Below are 17,385 nucleotides of genomic sequence, written 5' to 3'. Positions count from 1 at the left end.
TTACTCCAGAAAACGCTTTTCTGGAATACGTGTCTGACAGAAGCGTGCTTTAGTGCTGTTTGCAATCCTTTTTCTTTTCTATTTTACTGTCATTTTGCTATATCTTTTTTTTCACTGTCACAATAATGCTGTCCACGCTATTACAAATTAGGTTTTTTTCCCCCACTTTTTTCATGCATTTCGATGGTCCTCCATTTGAAATGACGCAGTGGGTGAAACAGGCAGGTGTCTTGTTTGTGAGTGTTTCAGCCTTGCAGGAGTCCAATTCAGAATTAACTGAAAAATAGTGAAAACATTACATGTTGGTACTGAGGTGGTGTCCTTGTTTTGGCTTGCAGGTTTGTGTGCACGTGTGTATGTGTAGCTTTGCGTGTGTCTGTGTGTGTGTGTGTGTGTGTGACGTGTATGTCCGTCTATGCATGTGTCCATCCATCCATCCATTATTTATACCCGCTTATCCTGGGTAGGGGGGCGGGGGATGGAGCCTATCCCAGGGTGCATTGGGCGAGAGGCAGGAATAGACCTGGACAGGCTGCCAATCTATCGCAGGGCACACACACCATTCACTCACACACTCATACCTATGGGAAATTTAGAGTCTAGTATGTGTCCATATGTAAAAAAAAATTTTACTGTGTATTTTTATCTTGTATGTATCATACTTTTTTGTGCTTTTTTGTGAATTATATTATTCATGTCACCTCACAGCTAGAAGGTGGATTAGATAATGGATGGATGGATGGATGAATGTTATTCATGTTTTCAAAAAGAAAACTATGCACAGGTGTGCAATGAATAAAGCCATACAGTGAAAAATAAATTGTAAAAAAAAGACCAGCATAGTGTACAGGAGCATATTGAGAATTATGAAATATATTTTCATATTGAAATATTGTAAAAATGGAGTTGCTGTTTCAGCTCCAGCTCAATGGATTTGAGGTGAAAGATTGAAAGACAGTGAACAACAGTTTCATTCCATTTTCTATTAAGCTGTCTTAAGCAGTGAAGGAGAAGGTGGAAATTTTAGAGTTGCTCTCTGAGGAAACATTTCGGTAGTCATGTGCTCAGCCTGTGTGCAGGGTGGCTTCGGGACAGTCTAACTGAGAGCAGACTCAGAGAACCAGGGAGGAAGATAAGATTCCCACTGAGACCTCCAAACCGGTTTTGATACCGACTTCCTAGTTTTTTGTATTCTTTTTTTTCAGTTTTAAGGATCTCACATGAGTTTTTATATTTTATTTATAAATTTTTTTAAATATCATTTTACAGATCATGTGGCTGTTGCACAGATAGCGAGAACTGGAAAGGCAGGATTACTCTCCTGTGGTGAGGTCTGACAGACTGTGCCTGCCAGGGATGTAATCAGAATCATGATAATGATGGACATGATCTACTGATATTCTGATTGGCGCTTTCCTCGGTCCATGGTAAGATACTAACCAATAGTAAGTGATATCAGTTCCCTACCCTGCAGGTTCTGAATAGCAGGAAAACTGATTCATATTTGTAATATATTTCTGCTAACAACAAGAACCGTGCACAGCATCTCCTCACAAACTGCTTTTGAATGAGGAACCAAACAAACATGATTTCTAAGCAGGTGAAGGTGGTGTGTTAGTTACCAAATATAATCACATACGGCAAATATTCACCTTCAGGGCTTCTGATCAATGGTTGTTATTGAAGCAAGTAGCTTCCGGACAAATTGCTGTTTAATGGTTTAAACAATTATTCAATATCTGAGGAGAATACCTCTGTTCATGACCCGAGGTGTGCATTCACATACATTGACTTAATCTTGAATGCAATGAAGAAGATACAAAATTTTATTTAATTAAATTAACGGAGATTAATTAGGCGAGTGAAGTTCATCCGGCATTAACATTCAAGGGCAATTTTGCCCATATTTGCAGCATGTCATTATTTGGTCTTATTGTAGGACAAAGGCAACATACATTACAGATATATGAATCAATCAAAAAGTTCCAATGAAAAACATTTTCTGTTCAAACTGCTCTTCAGATAACTAAAATTTCAACAGATCTCCCATAATGCACTTCTTCTATCCAGCCAGAACCACACATTGCCATCTGGGAAAATTAGGCGGTGTGGAAAAGAAAATAGTGAGAAATGTCTTGTGAAACTGAAGGAAGTATTGATGCTGTCATAATGATGTGAATGGCTTAATACTTCCAGGGCTTACATGTGCCAAGAAATCCCATGTTGTTACCAACTGAAATCCCGCAGTGTCTGACTCAATGCCAAATTACAAAATGGAATGCTAATTCAAGTAAACAGGCATTTTTGTATCACTTTCATGATTTGTTTTTGTCTCACAGAGGTGTATAAAACATACCATTTACATTTTTTGACCAAAACACAAAACAAGAACAATTATGGAAAGCGGGAAATGTATTGTTATTGTTACTAATCTTTATACAGCACTGGTTACATTGGAGCGTTAGAGCATTAGATAAATATTTCAGCATCAACATTATTTTTAAACATCATTCGAGAGCAATGCTAAGGTAGATAGATAGGTGATACTTCAGTGTCCTTAAGAGGGTATTCTTTCCATCGTGCATGGACGACTTAACCAACAAAGAACTCACATAACCTTGACAAATGCGCATAGATGGTATTACTTTTATTGGCAGTTACGTGTATTTGTTGAAGTCAGACGAGGAACCGAGAAACGATAACTGCCGTGGCTTATTAACTGTGCAAATCAAATAACGATTATGTGGCATCTTTCATTCCGTGATCATTCCCAGCTCAGTTACGCTGAACTCTTCAGACACATCTCACCTAAGGCTGTCGCTTATTCTGCCCGTCACTGTCTCCGCATCCAGACTTTTTACTCTGCGTGAGCACACTGGTGGCCTCGTCTTAATGACTGAAGATGACTTGTGGGTAAAACCAAATTGCACCATATGGTAGCTGAAGCTCTGGCTCGCAATAAGGCTCTAATTGTGGAGGTCGTTATGGGATTGCTAGGAGATCGAGGGGAGAGGGAGGGAGGGGTCTGAGAGATGTATGACATGTCTGCTAGCAGAGCGATTTGGTTTGGGGGCATTGGGATTGCATCCAGAAAAGGAAATCTCGGGAAACAGGCACCCATTTATCCTGTATTATTATTCTGCCTGCTGCATTGAGGAAGTTGGCTTTCCCATAACTTTTCTATGATGTCACATGCACATGCATGCAAACACACACACACACACACACACACACACACATACGCACACTCATTATGAGGGTCTATACTATCAGGGATCTGCTATTCGCAAAGTGACTCTTTTACTTTCTAACCATTCCATTAACTGCTCTTAGTAGCACCCAAAAACAGCAGACTTGGTGGCCAGGTTTGTGTATGACAGCTTTGACGCATGATGGCCTATGGGGTGGAAGTAAGCTTACCTGTATGCATTTTGTACCTGTCTCTCATAGAGTTTTTCACACCAAACTTAGCAAAACAATCAACAGACTGATACCGGGTAGAATTTGTATGCGTTACATGCTTTGAGGAGATTGGGCACTGATTGATGCCGAGGCAAAGCCGCTCGGCTTGTTGACTGCGGTCTTGTTAAAAGGTGTCATCTGCAAATGGTGGCCTTTATTTAACGGGTGCCTGTTAATTGTGCAACCCAATCAAAATCAGGTTGAGGACCATTATCAAATAAACAGTTTCCTGCTCACCCTTCGTTCCGTTTCCAATGCGGTGCGGTCGCGGAGAGGGTAGCGCTCGGCCAGACCGCTGCGTGCACTCGGTGTTCTGGGGTGCAATCAGCACCTTGCAGAAAAGGCACATCCAAGTGGCACTTCTGTGTCCTCACGTATGCACGTACACACAAGTGTGGAAAATCACACCACTTCTCTCTTTTCCCTTGATTAGTGCAGTTGCCAACTGTTAAACCGTCTCTCAGAATAGGATAGTCAGGACTCCTTGCACACAAACACCAGGTCCTGCATTCTGTGTGTTGTTTTTTAAAAAAAATCTGTCTTGTTTTTTTGTTTATTTAACTTTTTGATATTGCTCTCTCAGACATCGAGCAGCGCACTCGCCTTGTTGTTTTTTATTTATTTCTGTGAATAATTTGAGAAAGCGTCCGAGGTTGTTCCTCCCTCTGGGGAGAAACGCTGTCCGGACATCGACACGGGTGCGGGCGTGTCGCACTCCGGTTATAAACACGAGCGCAGATCAGAGTGGAAATTCACCAGAGGGGGGGAAAAGAGAAAAGAGAAGACGGAACTAACCGCGTGTCTGCAGGATAAAGAAAAAAAAAGATCTGTGACACTATGAAATCACTCGTGATTATCTCTAAAAAATCAGTCTCCATTCAAAAAAGAATGAAAATACAATATACGGTTAGTGCTTCGATATGGAGAGGAAATGAAAAGAGGAACAACAAATCAATATCCTTTCTCTGCTCTTGGCAGTTTGGATTATTTTAGTCTTTTTTCTGGCAATGATAGAAACAAATGATCTTTAAAAAAACAAATATATATATATATATATATATATATAAATGAATATTCTCCTGACCAGTATAAAAAACGATACGTGCAGGCGAGCAGACGTCTGGGTGTGTGTTCCGGGAAAAATCGATGGCCACCCCCTCCAGGGCAGCCATTTCGGTGCTTTTGCAGTTGTTCTGCATTTCAGCTGCTGGGCAAAGTGGACAAGAGAGCTTGACGGGTGACCGGAAGGTTCTACGTTCAAGGTGGCGCCCTGAAGCTGTATTCTCTTTTAGCAGGGTGCCTGAACTGAATATCATCAGTAAATAGTCAGCTTCAACTTCAATTTTATTTTGTTGAACTGAATCTTTCCTTGTTGTTCATTCATTTTTCAGGAGACGGCAGGTCTGTGAGCTTTGAACTTCAGGAGAGGGCAGGTCTGTGAGCTTTGAACTTCAGGAGAGGGCAGGTCTGTGAGCTTTGAACTTCAGGAGAGGGCAGGTCTGTGAGCTTTGAGCTTCAGGAGAGCTGTCCGTGTTTCGGGTGAATGCAGCGGTTAGCTATGTGGTCCACACCAGGGATGCCCAAATCCAGGCCCGGGACCAGCAGTACGGCTGCTTTTCTTTCCTCTCCTCCAATCAGGGACTGATTTAAACACGAGACGCCGAACGAGTTTAATCTCTGGCCAATCGATGCCATTATTGGACTATGGACCGCGAGAAAGAAGAGAAGACCAGTACCACGGTACTGCTGACCTTGAGGGCCAAATTTGAGTATCACTGGTCTACACATAAAGGATGTTCCGTATTAGCTGTGCTAGTGGCTCGTTTGTAAAGTCTCTGTGATAGCAATCAGTGATTAACTTTAATGAACTGGTTATTGTTCTATAGGTACTGTATGTACGTTATCCACATGCTTATTTAAAGAGTGAAATGGCTAAAGTGATTAAATCTGATTTGATACAGAACTTTTTAATGACTTGGCTCATGTTTTATTTTTTTAAGCACGTGCCGAGGCACTCTAAACAAAATATAACAACATGACAGTATCCTCGCAGAACGACACTACAGCTGTTTGTCCAAGGTGGTGTTAATTGCACCTCCTGCGTGCTAGCGTCTGTGTGAATGCCCGTTTCATTTGTTTATTTGTGTGCCAGCGAAGGTGAGCCATCAGCTGAAGGGGAAGGGCCTCATCTGTCTGTAATCTGTTATGTGTTGCATCTTCCTCTGACTCGTGTTGATGTTTAACTTCATGCGTCAAAGCTGTCACACACTGCAATTCATTTGTACTGTAACTTTCTTTAAAAACTGTGGTGAAACTGTAATGTGGTTTGATTGGCCGATCTGGTGCGTAGCACAGGGATACACAAATATGGCCCTCGGGGCCAGTAGTACTGCTGGTTTTCTTTTCTGCCTGATAGTTAATTGATCAATTAATGCCACTGGCCAAAGATTTAACTCACCTGGTGTCCCTGGTTTAAATCAGTCCCTGATTACAGGGGAAGAATGAAGCGGCACTACTGGCCCCGAGGGCCAGATTTCAGGATCCCCAGTTTCTAAGGCAGAGTACTTAGACCTGCCAACTGTACAGAGATGTCTGCTGGTTTACACAGCTGTAAATTGTTTAGCTACTTTCACTTTCAGTGTCAGATGAGCATCAGATTATCTTCCCACAGACCTCAGCCACAGTTTGTCTTAGAAAATAAAAATCCAACAGAACCTAGCCGCAGTTTGGGCTTGTCTTAGAAAATAGAAGTTCTACAGAACCAACTGAATAGAATTAAGTGAAGAGAGCAAAGGGGAAAAACACTTAGTCGAACAATACTTTTTTATAAGCAATTAAATACATTGATAATCGAAAAATTAATCTTCAAATTGTCAGAATGTAATGCACTTAATATCATAGTGTTTCTTTTCATTGGCTCTTTGTTGACAATATAACAATTCAAATATGATTCTTTTGTTTGCCAAGGGTCATTAAGTGTAGCTGATTTAAGAATACTGTTGACACAGTCAACAAACAGACTGTAACGAGGTTGGAAATTGTGGAACCTTGTTATGGTCTGTAAAATTAAATCTGAGAGGTGCCCTTGCATGACTTCATATGACAGTCATCAATGTTGGATGCCTGTCACATGCCTGCGGTGGACCAATCACGTCTGTCCTCCAGCATGTGGAGTTGCTGTTGCCTCCGTCCAGATTGTTATTTAGTCTAGCAGGTGCAAAAGATGCCTCTTTTAATAGAAGCAGGGCCAGGGGGCGGTGGGAAAGGCCAGAGCCCTGTTTTTGGCTTTTCAGTTCAGGATTGATTAGTTCTCGCATGAATGAGCCTCGCTGGCGGCTTGAAGGGACAGAGCGCATAGTCTGCATCTCTGCGCAGCGCGATTTAGCGCTCCTTCTAAAACGTCTCTGGAGGAGAGACAGACAGACAGCACGATCCATTTAGATTATTGCAGCCTTTAGCATTTCTTTGTTTGCTAATTCATCAGAGTTTTCATTCCGCAGCCTGTGTCTGTGGGGAAGCGATTCTCTTTGTTGATGTCAACTGTCAGTGCAGAAAAGAATAAAACATGGCGAAGGAAAAAACATCATGCTGCTTCTCGGTCTCTGCCTTTCTGTGTCTCTTTCGATTTTTCCCTTTTCTCTTACCAGCTGAACTTCTTTAATATTTGGCTGACAACCTACTTGGAGCTTTTAAATAATAAATAGCGTAAATACATTATAATAATGGAGTATCATTACCTGAGGTACGCGCATCGTTATTTACTTGGCAGAAAATGCAGTGCAGAGATACTACGCGAGGAGCCTTAAAATGCACCACTGAAGTGTCATCGCCATCTTCCCCCCGGAGCTGTTTGAACACGCTCTCCGCCTCCTTTTAAAGCTCCTGCGGCTCCATGCTGTGATAAATGTAGTTAGCATGAAATAGCGTAGAAACAGAGAGGAACTGCACAACCAGGTGGAAAGCAGGGCTTCAGCAAGGAAGGCGGGGGCGGTGTGGGGGTGAGGGGGGGATTAGAGGTGTTTCAGCTTGAGTCCGGTCTGTTGTTGTACGCTGTGGTTTTTCCCACAATGCATGTCTCCAGTGCAGGAAAAAGGCTGCGACATTTGGATTAGTCGCACAATGCCCTGCTTGTGGCTACGTTTCAGCAGCACAATGTGGTACACTCTTACACCTCACCCTAGAGCCCTGCCTCTGAGAGGCTACAGTTCCTACGCCATTCTCCCCACCGATTCTGGCCTGTTAGTGGATCACCACTCTGTTAGTGAATCGCCACTCTGTTAGTCAATCGCCGCTCTGTTAGTGAATCACCACTCTGTTAGTGAATCACCACTCTGTTAGTGAATCGCCGCTCTGTTAGTGAATCACCACTCTGTTAGTGAATCGCCGCTCTGTTAGTGAATCACCACTCTGTTAGTGAATCACCACTCTGTTAGTGAATCGCCGCTCTGTTAGTGAATCGCCGCTCTGTTAGTGAATCACCACTCTGTTAGTGAATCACCACTCTGTTAGTGAATCGCCGCTCTGTTAGTGAATCACCACTCTGTTAGTGAATCGCCGCTCTGTTAGTGAATCACCACTCTGTTAGTGAATCGCCGCTCTGTTAGTGAATCACCACTCTGTTAGTGAATCGCCACTCTGTTAGTGAATCGCTGCTCTGTTAGTGAATCGCTGCTCTGTTAGTGAATCACCACTCTGTTAGTGAATCGCCACTCTGTTAGTGAATCGCTGCTCTGTTAGTGAATCACCACTCTGTTAGTGAATCGCCGCTCTGTTAGTGAATCGCCGCTCTGTTAGTGAATCACCACTCTGTTAGTGAATCGCTGCTCTGTTAGTGAATCGCCGCTCTGTTAGTGAATCGCCGCTCTGTTAGTGAATCGCTGCTCTGTTAGTGAATCACCACTCTGTTAGTGAATCGCTGCTCTGTTAGTGAATCGCTGCTCTGTTAGTGAATCGCCACTCTGTTAGTGAATCGCCGCTCTGTTAGTGAATCGCCGCTCTGTTAGTGAATCGCCGCTCTGTTAGTGAATCGCCGCTCTGTTAGTGAATCGCTGCTCTGTTAGTGAATCGCCGCTCTGTTAGTGAATCGCCGCTCTGTTAGTGAATCGCTGCTCTGTTAGTGAATCACCACTCTGTTAGTGAATCGCTGCTCTGTTAGTGAATCGCTGCTCTGCTAGTGAATCGCTGCTCTGTTAGTGAATCGCTGCTCTGCTAGTGAATCGCTGCTCTGTTAGTGAATCGCTGCTCTGCTAGTTAATCGCTGCTCTGTTAGTGAATCGCTGCTCTGTTAGTGAATCGCTGCTCTGTGGGCTGCCGGCTGCAATTCTGGGCCTGATCTCCAGTTCGTTCCAGTTCGGTTCGGTTTCGGGCTCCGTAGCGCGCCCGTTTCGCGGCGCTCCTCTGGCACAGTGGCAGAACCTGGCGCCGGCGCCCCGGGGGCTGGCAGTCGGACAGGAACAGATCGACCCGGATCCGGCCGAGCCCGGGAGAGAGGCTCATGAGTAAAGAGGGGGAACGGCAGCCAATCAGATGGCGGGGTGGTTGAAGTGTGGGATGTGTGCCTGAATGTGTGAGCGTGTTGGGATGCCTCTGTGTGTGTGGGTGTGTGTGTGCGCGTGCACTTGTATACCTTTGTATTTGTGTGTTATTTGTGTTGTATGTGTATCAGTGATTGCGTATGTGTGTGTACGTGCGCGTATATGTCCCTGCAAATAAGCAGTTGCTCCACCGGGCTGTTTGAGCAGGCAGATGTGTTTGCGAGCCCAGGCTCTGCAGCGCTAACAGAGCTGTGCAAACGTAGAGAGGAGAGGAAGCAGAAACCTCCCTCTCGCTCTGCGCGGATATGGAGCTCTTCCCTTAAAGCAAACTACCCACTGAGCGCATCGCAAAGTTTAATGTGTGTGTTTTAAAATAGCATGGCCTCGTGCAGCTGCTGGTTCTAGCAGTGCACCTGCACAGTGTAAACAGCCACAATCAGACTCTGGGTTTGGGGCTGCTGGTAAGCCACCAATCTGTGGCCGGAGCGTTACATTGCATTCATTAATCAGAGGCTGTCATCTAGTGTGACTCTGCATTGTAAGAGAAAAATTTGTGCATTTCTCTGATTAATACACAGGACGGTGCCAGACCTCACTAACAATATTCAATGCACAGCGGGTGTAGATGCAAAATCAGTGAAGCGCTAGGGTTGCCAGATTTGGAATTTGTCTGAACCGGTCACCACTCATACACATAGGGCAGCTTAAAGCTTGATTGCAGAACTAGCAGTCAAACTTCTATCAATTATTCAGACCAGTCATTTATATTGTCCAGTTGGGACCACAAACTGGACCTGTACAATTAATTTGAAGACCCGACATTCTGGTCCAAAACCAGTCATCTGGCACCCCAGTGAGGCACTGGCACATACATGTTAACTATGCTAACCAATCAAAATTCAAAGTCTGAACAGATGACATCACTGGAAGACCTGTTGCACAGTTGGATGATTCTTTTGGTTTGACAATCCCTGTCTGTCTCTCCCTCTCTCTGGATGCTTGCAGCTGGGACCACGTATATTTTCGGGAGAGGAGGAGCCCTCATCACCTACACCTGGCCCCCCAACGACCGGCCGAGCACAAGGGCGGACCGGCTGGCGGTGGGGTTCAGCACGCAGCTGAGAGAGGCCATTCTGGTGCGGGTGGAGAGCGCCACGGGGCTGGGAGACTACCTGGAGCTGCACATAGTAAGGACCGGGCATGGCGGGGCGTGGGCAGGGTCCGGGGAAGGGGCGGGGCGGGGCTTGGGCAGGGACAGCTTTCATTGGGGGGGAGGGGTCCATGTAAGGGGCGGGGCTTGGGCGGGGGCAGGGATGGTAATGGTGTGCGGTTAAGGAAGGAGGGTGGCATTAATAATGAGGGGCATGGGCAAGAGGGGAGGCAGGGTTAGGGTTGGAGGTACACCTGACTACGGGGGGAAGGGGCGGGCTTGAGAGTGACATGGTGGGCGGGGTGATGGGGCCTGAGATGAAGGCATGTGCGTGGTTTGAGACGGGGGGGTGGGGTTGATGATGAGGGCGGTTCTAATGGGAAAGCAGGCTAAGCAGCTGAAGATACAGCTGAGCTGTACTGTACGCATTGCAGATTGTGTGGGTCTCATACGGTTGCACTGCCGACTGAAAAAGCCTCATATAACACACAACCTATGCCTCTTAACTTACGGTTGTGTAACTGAAGCGCAGACTCCTCGAAACGGCACCATTTCAATGAATTATTGATTCAGAGTGAACCGGCGACCGTGTGTCACACAGTCAGTTTGCACTGCAGTAAAACTGCTCCCGCCCCCGCCGCTCTCTATAAAAAAGGAATACCTTCCAGGTGCTCCTCCCAGATGGACGCTTTGCATGTTTTTTTGGGTTTTTTTTTTTTCAAAATGGCGTCTCGTCAGAGGTGTCAGCCATGATTGGCCTCTCAGCTGGAGGCGGGACTCGATCACAGCGCTCTCGTTCGCTTTGGCGGGGTTTCCTTCCGCCCCCTGCCTGCACCCCCCCCCCCACCTCACTTTTATTCCACACGTTCAGCTCCTCCTCCACCCTCACTTCTGCTCACATTTGGCCTCCAGTGGCCCTGCCCCATCTCTGGAACATTCACCATAGAACTCAATTAATCTGGCAGTGTACCACCCCTTCTTTAGGAGAACATCCACCATCCACACTCCCGATGCCACTCCTGGCTCCGTCCTGTCAAGGCGGAGGGTTGTGCTGTTGTCACAACTGTAGGATTCTGGCCCACCATTAGTGGCTCACGCACAACAAAGACCAAGGGACCAAAACAGCCTTTTTCACCCCTTTGCGCACAGTTGCGCTGGAACCAGGCTGGCTCATTATACCTTTTTTAACACAGTAGAACTAGAACCAGACTAATTCATTACATAGCTTTCTAATCATAATGCTGTAAGCAGAGTTTAATAAGATAGCCAGGTTCGTGCTCTTCAGTTGGAAAAGGGGCATTTTAGGCCTTTTTAAACTACTAGACGCGTTCAGTCGTGAAGCACAATTAGATTCGATTTGCTCACGCACACACACATACGCGCGAACCGTCGACGTAATTGGCTTTCAGCTTGGGCTGCTTTCTCTTTATTGAATTCCAGAATTAAAAAGCCTGACGAATAACGCAATAATTGAAGTGCTGTGAATTGGCTGCCGCTCTGTAATGTCAAGTGTGTGAAGGTGAGTAAATCTCGCCATTCAAACGGTCGTGACATTCATTCACCTTATAGATGGCGGTGTGCTGTCTGGCCCTGAGTCTGCTGTGCAGTAATGGGAAAAGCTTTCTCTCTCTTTCTGTCTGTCTCTCTTCTCTCTCTCCCTCTTTTTCTTTCTCTCTTTTGGTCTCTCCTCTGTCTCTCTCTCTCTCTTTCTGTCTGTCTCTCTTCTCTCTCCCTCTTTTTCTCTCTCTCTCTCTCTGTCTTTTGGTCTCTCCTCTCTCTCTCTCTCTCTGTCTCTCTCTCTATCTCTCTCTCTCTCTTTCTCTACTTGTCAACAGGCTCTCAATAGCAAAGGTGACGCAAAATCGTTCTCTTCTCTCACAGTTCTCATCATTATGAGGGTGAAGGTTATTGACAAATAAGATTTACTTTCTCAGTTATATTGTCCCTCTGCGTGTTGTTAACATATATATGTATAATTTGAAGGCTGAAAGTAATTCAGTCACTGCATATGTACAGTTTTAACAGTAATGAGAATAAAAATGATGGATTTAATTTTCATGCAGCACCTTCAGATAGCCTCAGAAGACTTGTGCATGTTTATAAAATATACTGAAGGGTGAACAGTATTGGACAAGATTGCGTTAAAAGTAGTACCGTAAAATATCTTTAAGGAAAACAGATTTAAAAACTAATGGGGAAAACTAATGGGGGGAAAACCAGGGGAACTGGTTGTACTATGTGCTATTTTGCTTCACATGTTCAACCACCAAGCACAGCAAATGAAGCTAATAGCAATTACATGTGTGAATGCTGTAAGCATGCTAATGGACCTTCGGGAGTGATATTTGCATAGTATTTGGATATAAAGTTAAAAAAGTGCAGTACTAATGTGTTTTGCGAGCCAATTAATCATGACTTGCTGTCATAACATGTCAGGGACCGTGTTATTAATGATTAACTGTAGTGCTGCTTGAATATAAGCAGATTTGTAATCGTGCATAAATGCATGGGCAGTAAATTGTTTACCCACATCTGTTTTCATCGCATAAATGTTTTGCACCTGGGCCGTGAAAAATGCCATGAGGATTGTGAGCTCCTCAAACTCTTGTCTTGCCTGTCTTCTGGTGTCCAACCAAACTTCCTTCAAACTTCTCGTGCTGCTGCGTTTGAAATGGGATTTCCTGATCTTCCAGCACTCTGCATAGCACTGTGCCTGTTTTAAATGGCTAACAGGCCAAGTCGAACCAATGTTCATAGGTCCCCCTGATCAACCTTCCAATGATACCGTCTTTCAGACGAGAAGTCAAACGTGTTCATTAAATGCCTCAGCCTTAGCGTTAAGGACAGCTGATTTGTTCATATTTCCAACCTGTCTCAGTCTAGCAGTTTTGCGTATCATCATAGGTTAACAGAGAAATAAATCCCACTTCCTCCACTGCAGCTGGTGTGTGGTGAGCATCTTGGCACAAAATGGCTGCCATGTATCACCCAGTTGGGTGCTACACATTGGTGGTGGGTGAGGTGAGTTCTCGCACATGAAAGGTGCTACGTTATCGCGATCCGCTACCATCCGTCACTGTCCCTCTCCAGTCACACCCGAGGGGAATTACGTAATTTTGTCCCACTCATTACCTGTATGCAAATCGGCCTCCCCTCTCTCCAATCCTGAGGGGGCAGAACATTACACCATCAGAAATTCTGTTTCATTACATTTATCACACCTTTGCCTAATGCTGATTAGTTTCTCACATCACATTAAGCAAACGGCGGCGGATCTGTCCCATAATGCCGTGGCACTGTTGAATATTACATCGCCGTCATTCATCTTCCAACTGCCACCCCCACCTCTGTGTGAGAGAGAGACAGAGAGGGGAGAGAAAACCTTTAATATGTCAGTCCTGACATTTTACATGAGCCCAGAGAGATAAAAGCTTCAGCTGAGCAGAATGCCTAAAAATCCTCAAGTCTTTTAACTAAAGAGCCTGGAACACCCACTATCCTAATACAGCGCCCTCTGCCTATGAGTGAGCATTACTGCAGCTGGACAGCAAGCCTTTACTCACTGCAGGTGGGAGTCTGCTTCATGTCCCTCACTGGTCGTTTGCTCTGCAACGTGTTTGCTGAAGAGGCTCGGGTTCCACCTCACCGGGTGTAACAGCAGTTCTCATTTCTCATGCCAGGACTCAAACCAATAAGCTGCCCTTAAAGCTACACTTCATCAGCAGATGTGTACACTTACACAGTTTTTATTTTTTTATTTTTGTAACTGTCTATCTCCATGCATTGAAAAGCGAAGTATTCATGTACGGCGTACGTAAAAGGCATGCATTTGGTTTATGGAAATGCTCGGTGTTTCGTCTCTGTTACAGAAAGGCCAGAGCTGGAGAGGATCACTTTCCAGAGCTGCACAATGCCTCCCTGTTCCCTTTCAGAGCATTAATACACCACCGTAACTCTTATCTTTCCTTGTCATAAAAGCCAGGCCTTTTGTGCGCTCCTCTTGAAGGGGGGGGGGGCGGGGGATTTGTGCGAGAGCCGCTAATTATGAGCAGCCAAACGTAATCCGATCAGTCATGATTATGGCAACTAGGACAAAATGACTGGTTGGGGAAGACCAGCTTTGTGCTGTGCTGATCTCAGCTTTGATGTCAGAAGATTATGTAGATGGGGAGAGTGGAGTAGATAAAGACACGGAGAACATATCTCTCCATCCTAACACCGTCAACATCTAAATAGAGCTCTGCTCGCATTTTCCCTGCTTTCCACGCTATGCTTGTTATTGTAATTAGATGGCATATGAATCCATCCATTATATGTACCCGCTTATCCTGGGCGTGGGGGGTGCTGGAGCCTATCCCAGCGTGCATTGGGCAAGAGGCAAGAGTACACGCTGGACAGGCCGCCAATCCATCGCAGGGCACACACACCATTCACTCACACACTCATACCTATGGGCAATTTAGAGTATCCAGTTAGCCTACCAGCATGTCTTTGGACTTTGGGAGTAAACCGGAGTACCCGGAGGAAACCCACACAGACATGGGAGAACATGCAAACTCCACACAGAAAAGTCCAAAGTCGAGATTGCTGTGAGGCAGGGCTGGTCATTCCCCTATGATATACAACGCACATGACACTGTGTCCAGTCCAGTCCTGGGGCCTCATGTATAGAATGGACTTACGATCAATTTTGATATTAAGTATGACTTATGCAGAAAACCACGTATGAGTAGTTATTTATAAAACCTTACTTTGACGTGGAAATGATCTTATCTCTACGCAAAGTCTAGACTTGACGTAAGTGGTTTTCCTGCTGGTTATGTAGGGGTATTGCAGTTTGGGACGCATATGCGTCCAAGCCTGTGGTGAACTTTGCATAAGGTTTATGAACAATTTGATAGGAATTATCCATTAAAGGTGTGAGGAATTAATTGCCAGACGCAAGGTGTTTTGAATTAAAAACAGGATGCGATGTTCTATAAATGGTGTGTCAAATTAGAAAATAGTAACCATGGCTGTTCTTGCGTTATTTAGAAGGGAGAGAGTTTTCAGAGACCGGAATGACTTTTTTGCACATGATGATCTTCCAAAAAGTTTGCTTTTCTCTTTTGGTCCATGGTTATTCCTGACTAAACCCTCATTTGTGCTAGCATTATGTAAGGTGGAATCTCTGATTGTAAGGCACGTTCAGGTGCCGTTAAGTTCATTTGAGATTTATAGATCACAGGTGCGTAAGTTACAAATGGGATTCTTAGAACCTGTGTAAACAAGGTTTTTTACGCTCAGTATCTTTTATGAATCGAACGTAGGCACACCGTCGGAAATGATCTTAAGACTAAGTTCACGTATAAATCTAAGAACATTTTTATAAATGAGGCCCCTGGGTTGTAATTTGTTTCCTCTGCTGATTACATAGGCGAACCATCCTCTTCAGCATTCAAAGCAGGCGGTGTATTTCTCAGTCCAAGCACGCGCGGGGCGATAATTAATACCCTGACACGGGCTGAGCCTTGTTCGGATGGCGGGTAGCCCCGCCCGGTCCCCCCTGGAGCCGAGCCGCCAGGACTGGGCCGCCGACCTCCCCGTGCCCCCTCCGGACACGGGGGCACCCGGATGGATTAATGGGGGTTAATGCCCGACAGGCTCGGCCAGCCCGAGGCCCTCCAGCAAGCTGTGTCTGCGCGGGCTAAAAACACAGCGCGGGACGGGAATCGGACACGGACACAAACCCTGTTTATTGGCTGGAGTCAGAAGAAGAGGGACCTGTCTGGAGTTCCCATCATGCATTCCTGATGGGTGGCCTGGCAGGGAGAATTCATGCTAGGCTTCCTGGGAAGACAGTGGGTCTCTCCCCAGGACCTCTCAGCCTAGGTCAGGGGTGTCCAATCTTATCCAAAATGGACCGGTGTGGGTGCACGTTTTTGTTCTAGTCCAGCACTAAGACACATGATTCTACTTATCAATTGAAGAGTCATTAATTAACTGGCTGAATCAGGTGTCGTAGCACTGGGCTAACACAAAACATGCACCCACACGGGTCCTTTTCCATTAAAATTTGACACCCGTAGGGAGAACAGAGATTCTATATTTTAAAAATATGACTTGAGAATCTCATGAAAAAATATAAAAGACACCTGAGTACTGTTTTCCTTGCAATGGGTCGTGCACACACACACACGTAAAGTATTGAAAACAGGGGTGGCAAGACTTTCCACACTTACTTTTTAGAGACATACAATTATTACTTTCTAAACAAATTATTTTTCTCTGAGCAATTGTGTGAGGACAACATAATATGATTTCCACATTTTTTAAAACAAACTGCCATTGTAAACTCTATCCATTCAAACTTGATATATCTATATGTGTACTCAGAGTAAGATGATGTACAGGTATATTACATTATGCAAATTATAAATTATACAGTGTGTTCCCTGAAAGGTCAAATTCAAATTCTAAAATAAAGAAACCTTATAGGGTGTGTTTGCGAACATCTCCCTTTTGGTTTTAAGGAAAGCAGCAATTACAGGTTCTTTGATAAAGGCCAGATCCATTTCTCTCCGAGGTTATAAAGGGATTCTTTTTCCAAATCCGCAGAGACCAACAGCACAGTGCATTCCAAGGTCATGTAGCATACTGGAAATCCACATCTTCACTGTCCAATCATCGAGCTGGAGCAGATGTCACCTGACTCAAACAGGAAGCAAAGTCAGTTCAGGTCAAAAAACCGGCACCAATGGAATTTTTAGAAGCCTTGAAAGGGAGTGCAGTTAAAATGCTCTCCTTCATTCAGGCCTGACATTGGGATGACTGAAGCTGTGTTCCCCATGCCACAGAGTTCAGAGGAGAGTAGCTCTGCGGATGAGAGCCAAGAGCATCACTGTTCTGAACCTGGGCTCTGAACCACTCTCTCCCTCCCTCTCTCTCTCTCTCGTGTAAAGCGCGGCGGTTCCTGCTGCGGTCGGTAGGCTTTGTCTCTGATAGTCCAGGCGGAGTGAGCTGCTGCTGTGGCTCCAGTGGCGCCGGCGCTACCTCACACCGCCCTGCTACTCGTTTCATTTAACAGAGGAGTGCCCTCTCCTCCGCGCCTCGGCAGGAACGCACAGGGACCTGTTTGATGTGTAGCAGGAGAGCCTACTGGGTTTTAAATCACGCACCCTTCATGCCTCACCACTCCCTGTGCTGCCACACACACACACACGCGCGCGCGCACACATGCACATGCACACGTACACATTT

General features: G+C 45.3%; 1 protein-coding gene across 8 annotated transcripts in view; it reads left to right on the top strand.

Moving 5' to 3' along the window:
* LOC135263563 (neurexin-2-beta-like) overlaps positions 1 to 17,385 on the top strand; it is a 655,607-nt gene that overhangs the window by 534,115 nt on the left and 104,107 nt on the right. For all 8 annotated transcript variants that reach the window (XM_064351746.1, XM_064351747.1, XM_064351749.1 and 5 more), the window contains one exon: positions 10,002 to 10,183. In XM_064351746.1, coding sequence (XP_064207816.1) covers positions 10,002 to 10,183 — 182 coding nt within the window. The remainder of the gene's footprint in view (positions 1 to 10,001; positions 10,184 to 17,385) is intronic.

This window comes from Anguilla rostrata, chromosome 9, assembly GCF_018555375.3.
Source record: "Anguilla rostrata isolate EN2019 chromosome 9, ASM1855537v3, whole genome shotgun sequence".
NCBI lineage: Eukaryota > Metazoa > Chordata > Actinopteri > Anguilliformes > Anguillidae > Anguilla > Anguilla rostrata.
This window is presented reverse-complemented; position numbering and strand designations above follow the sequence as displayed.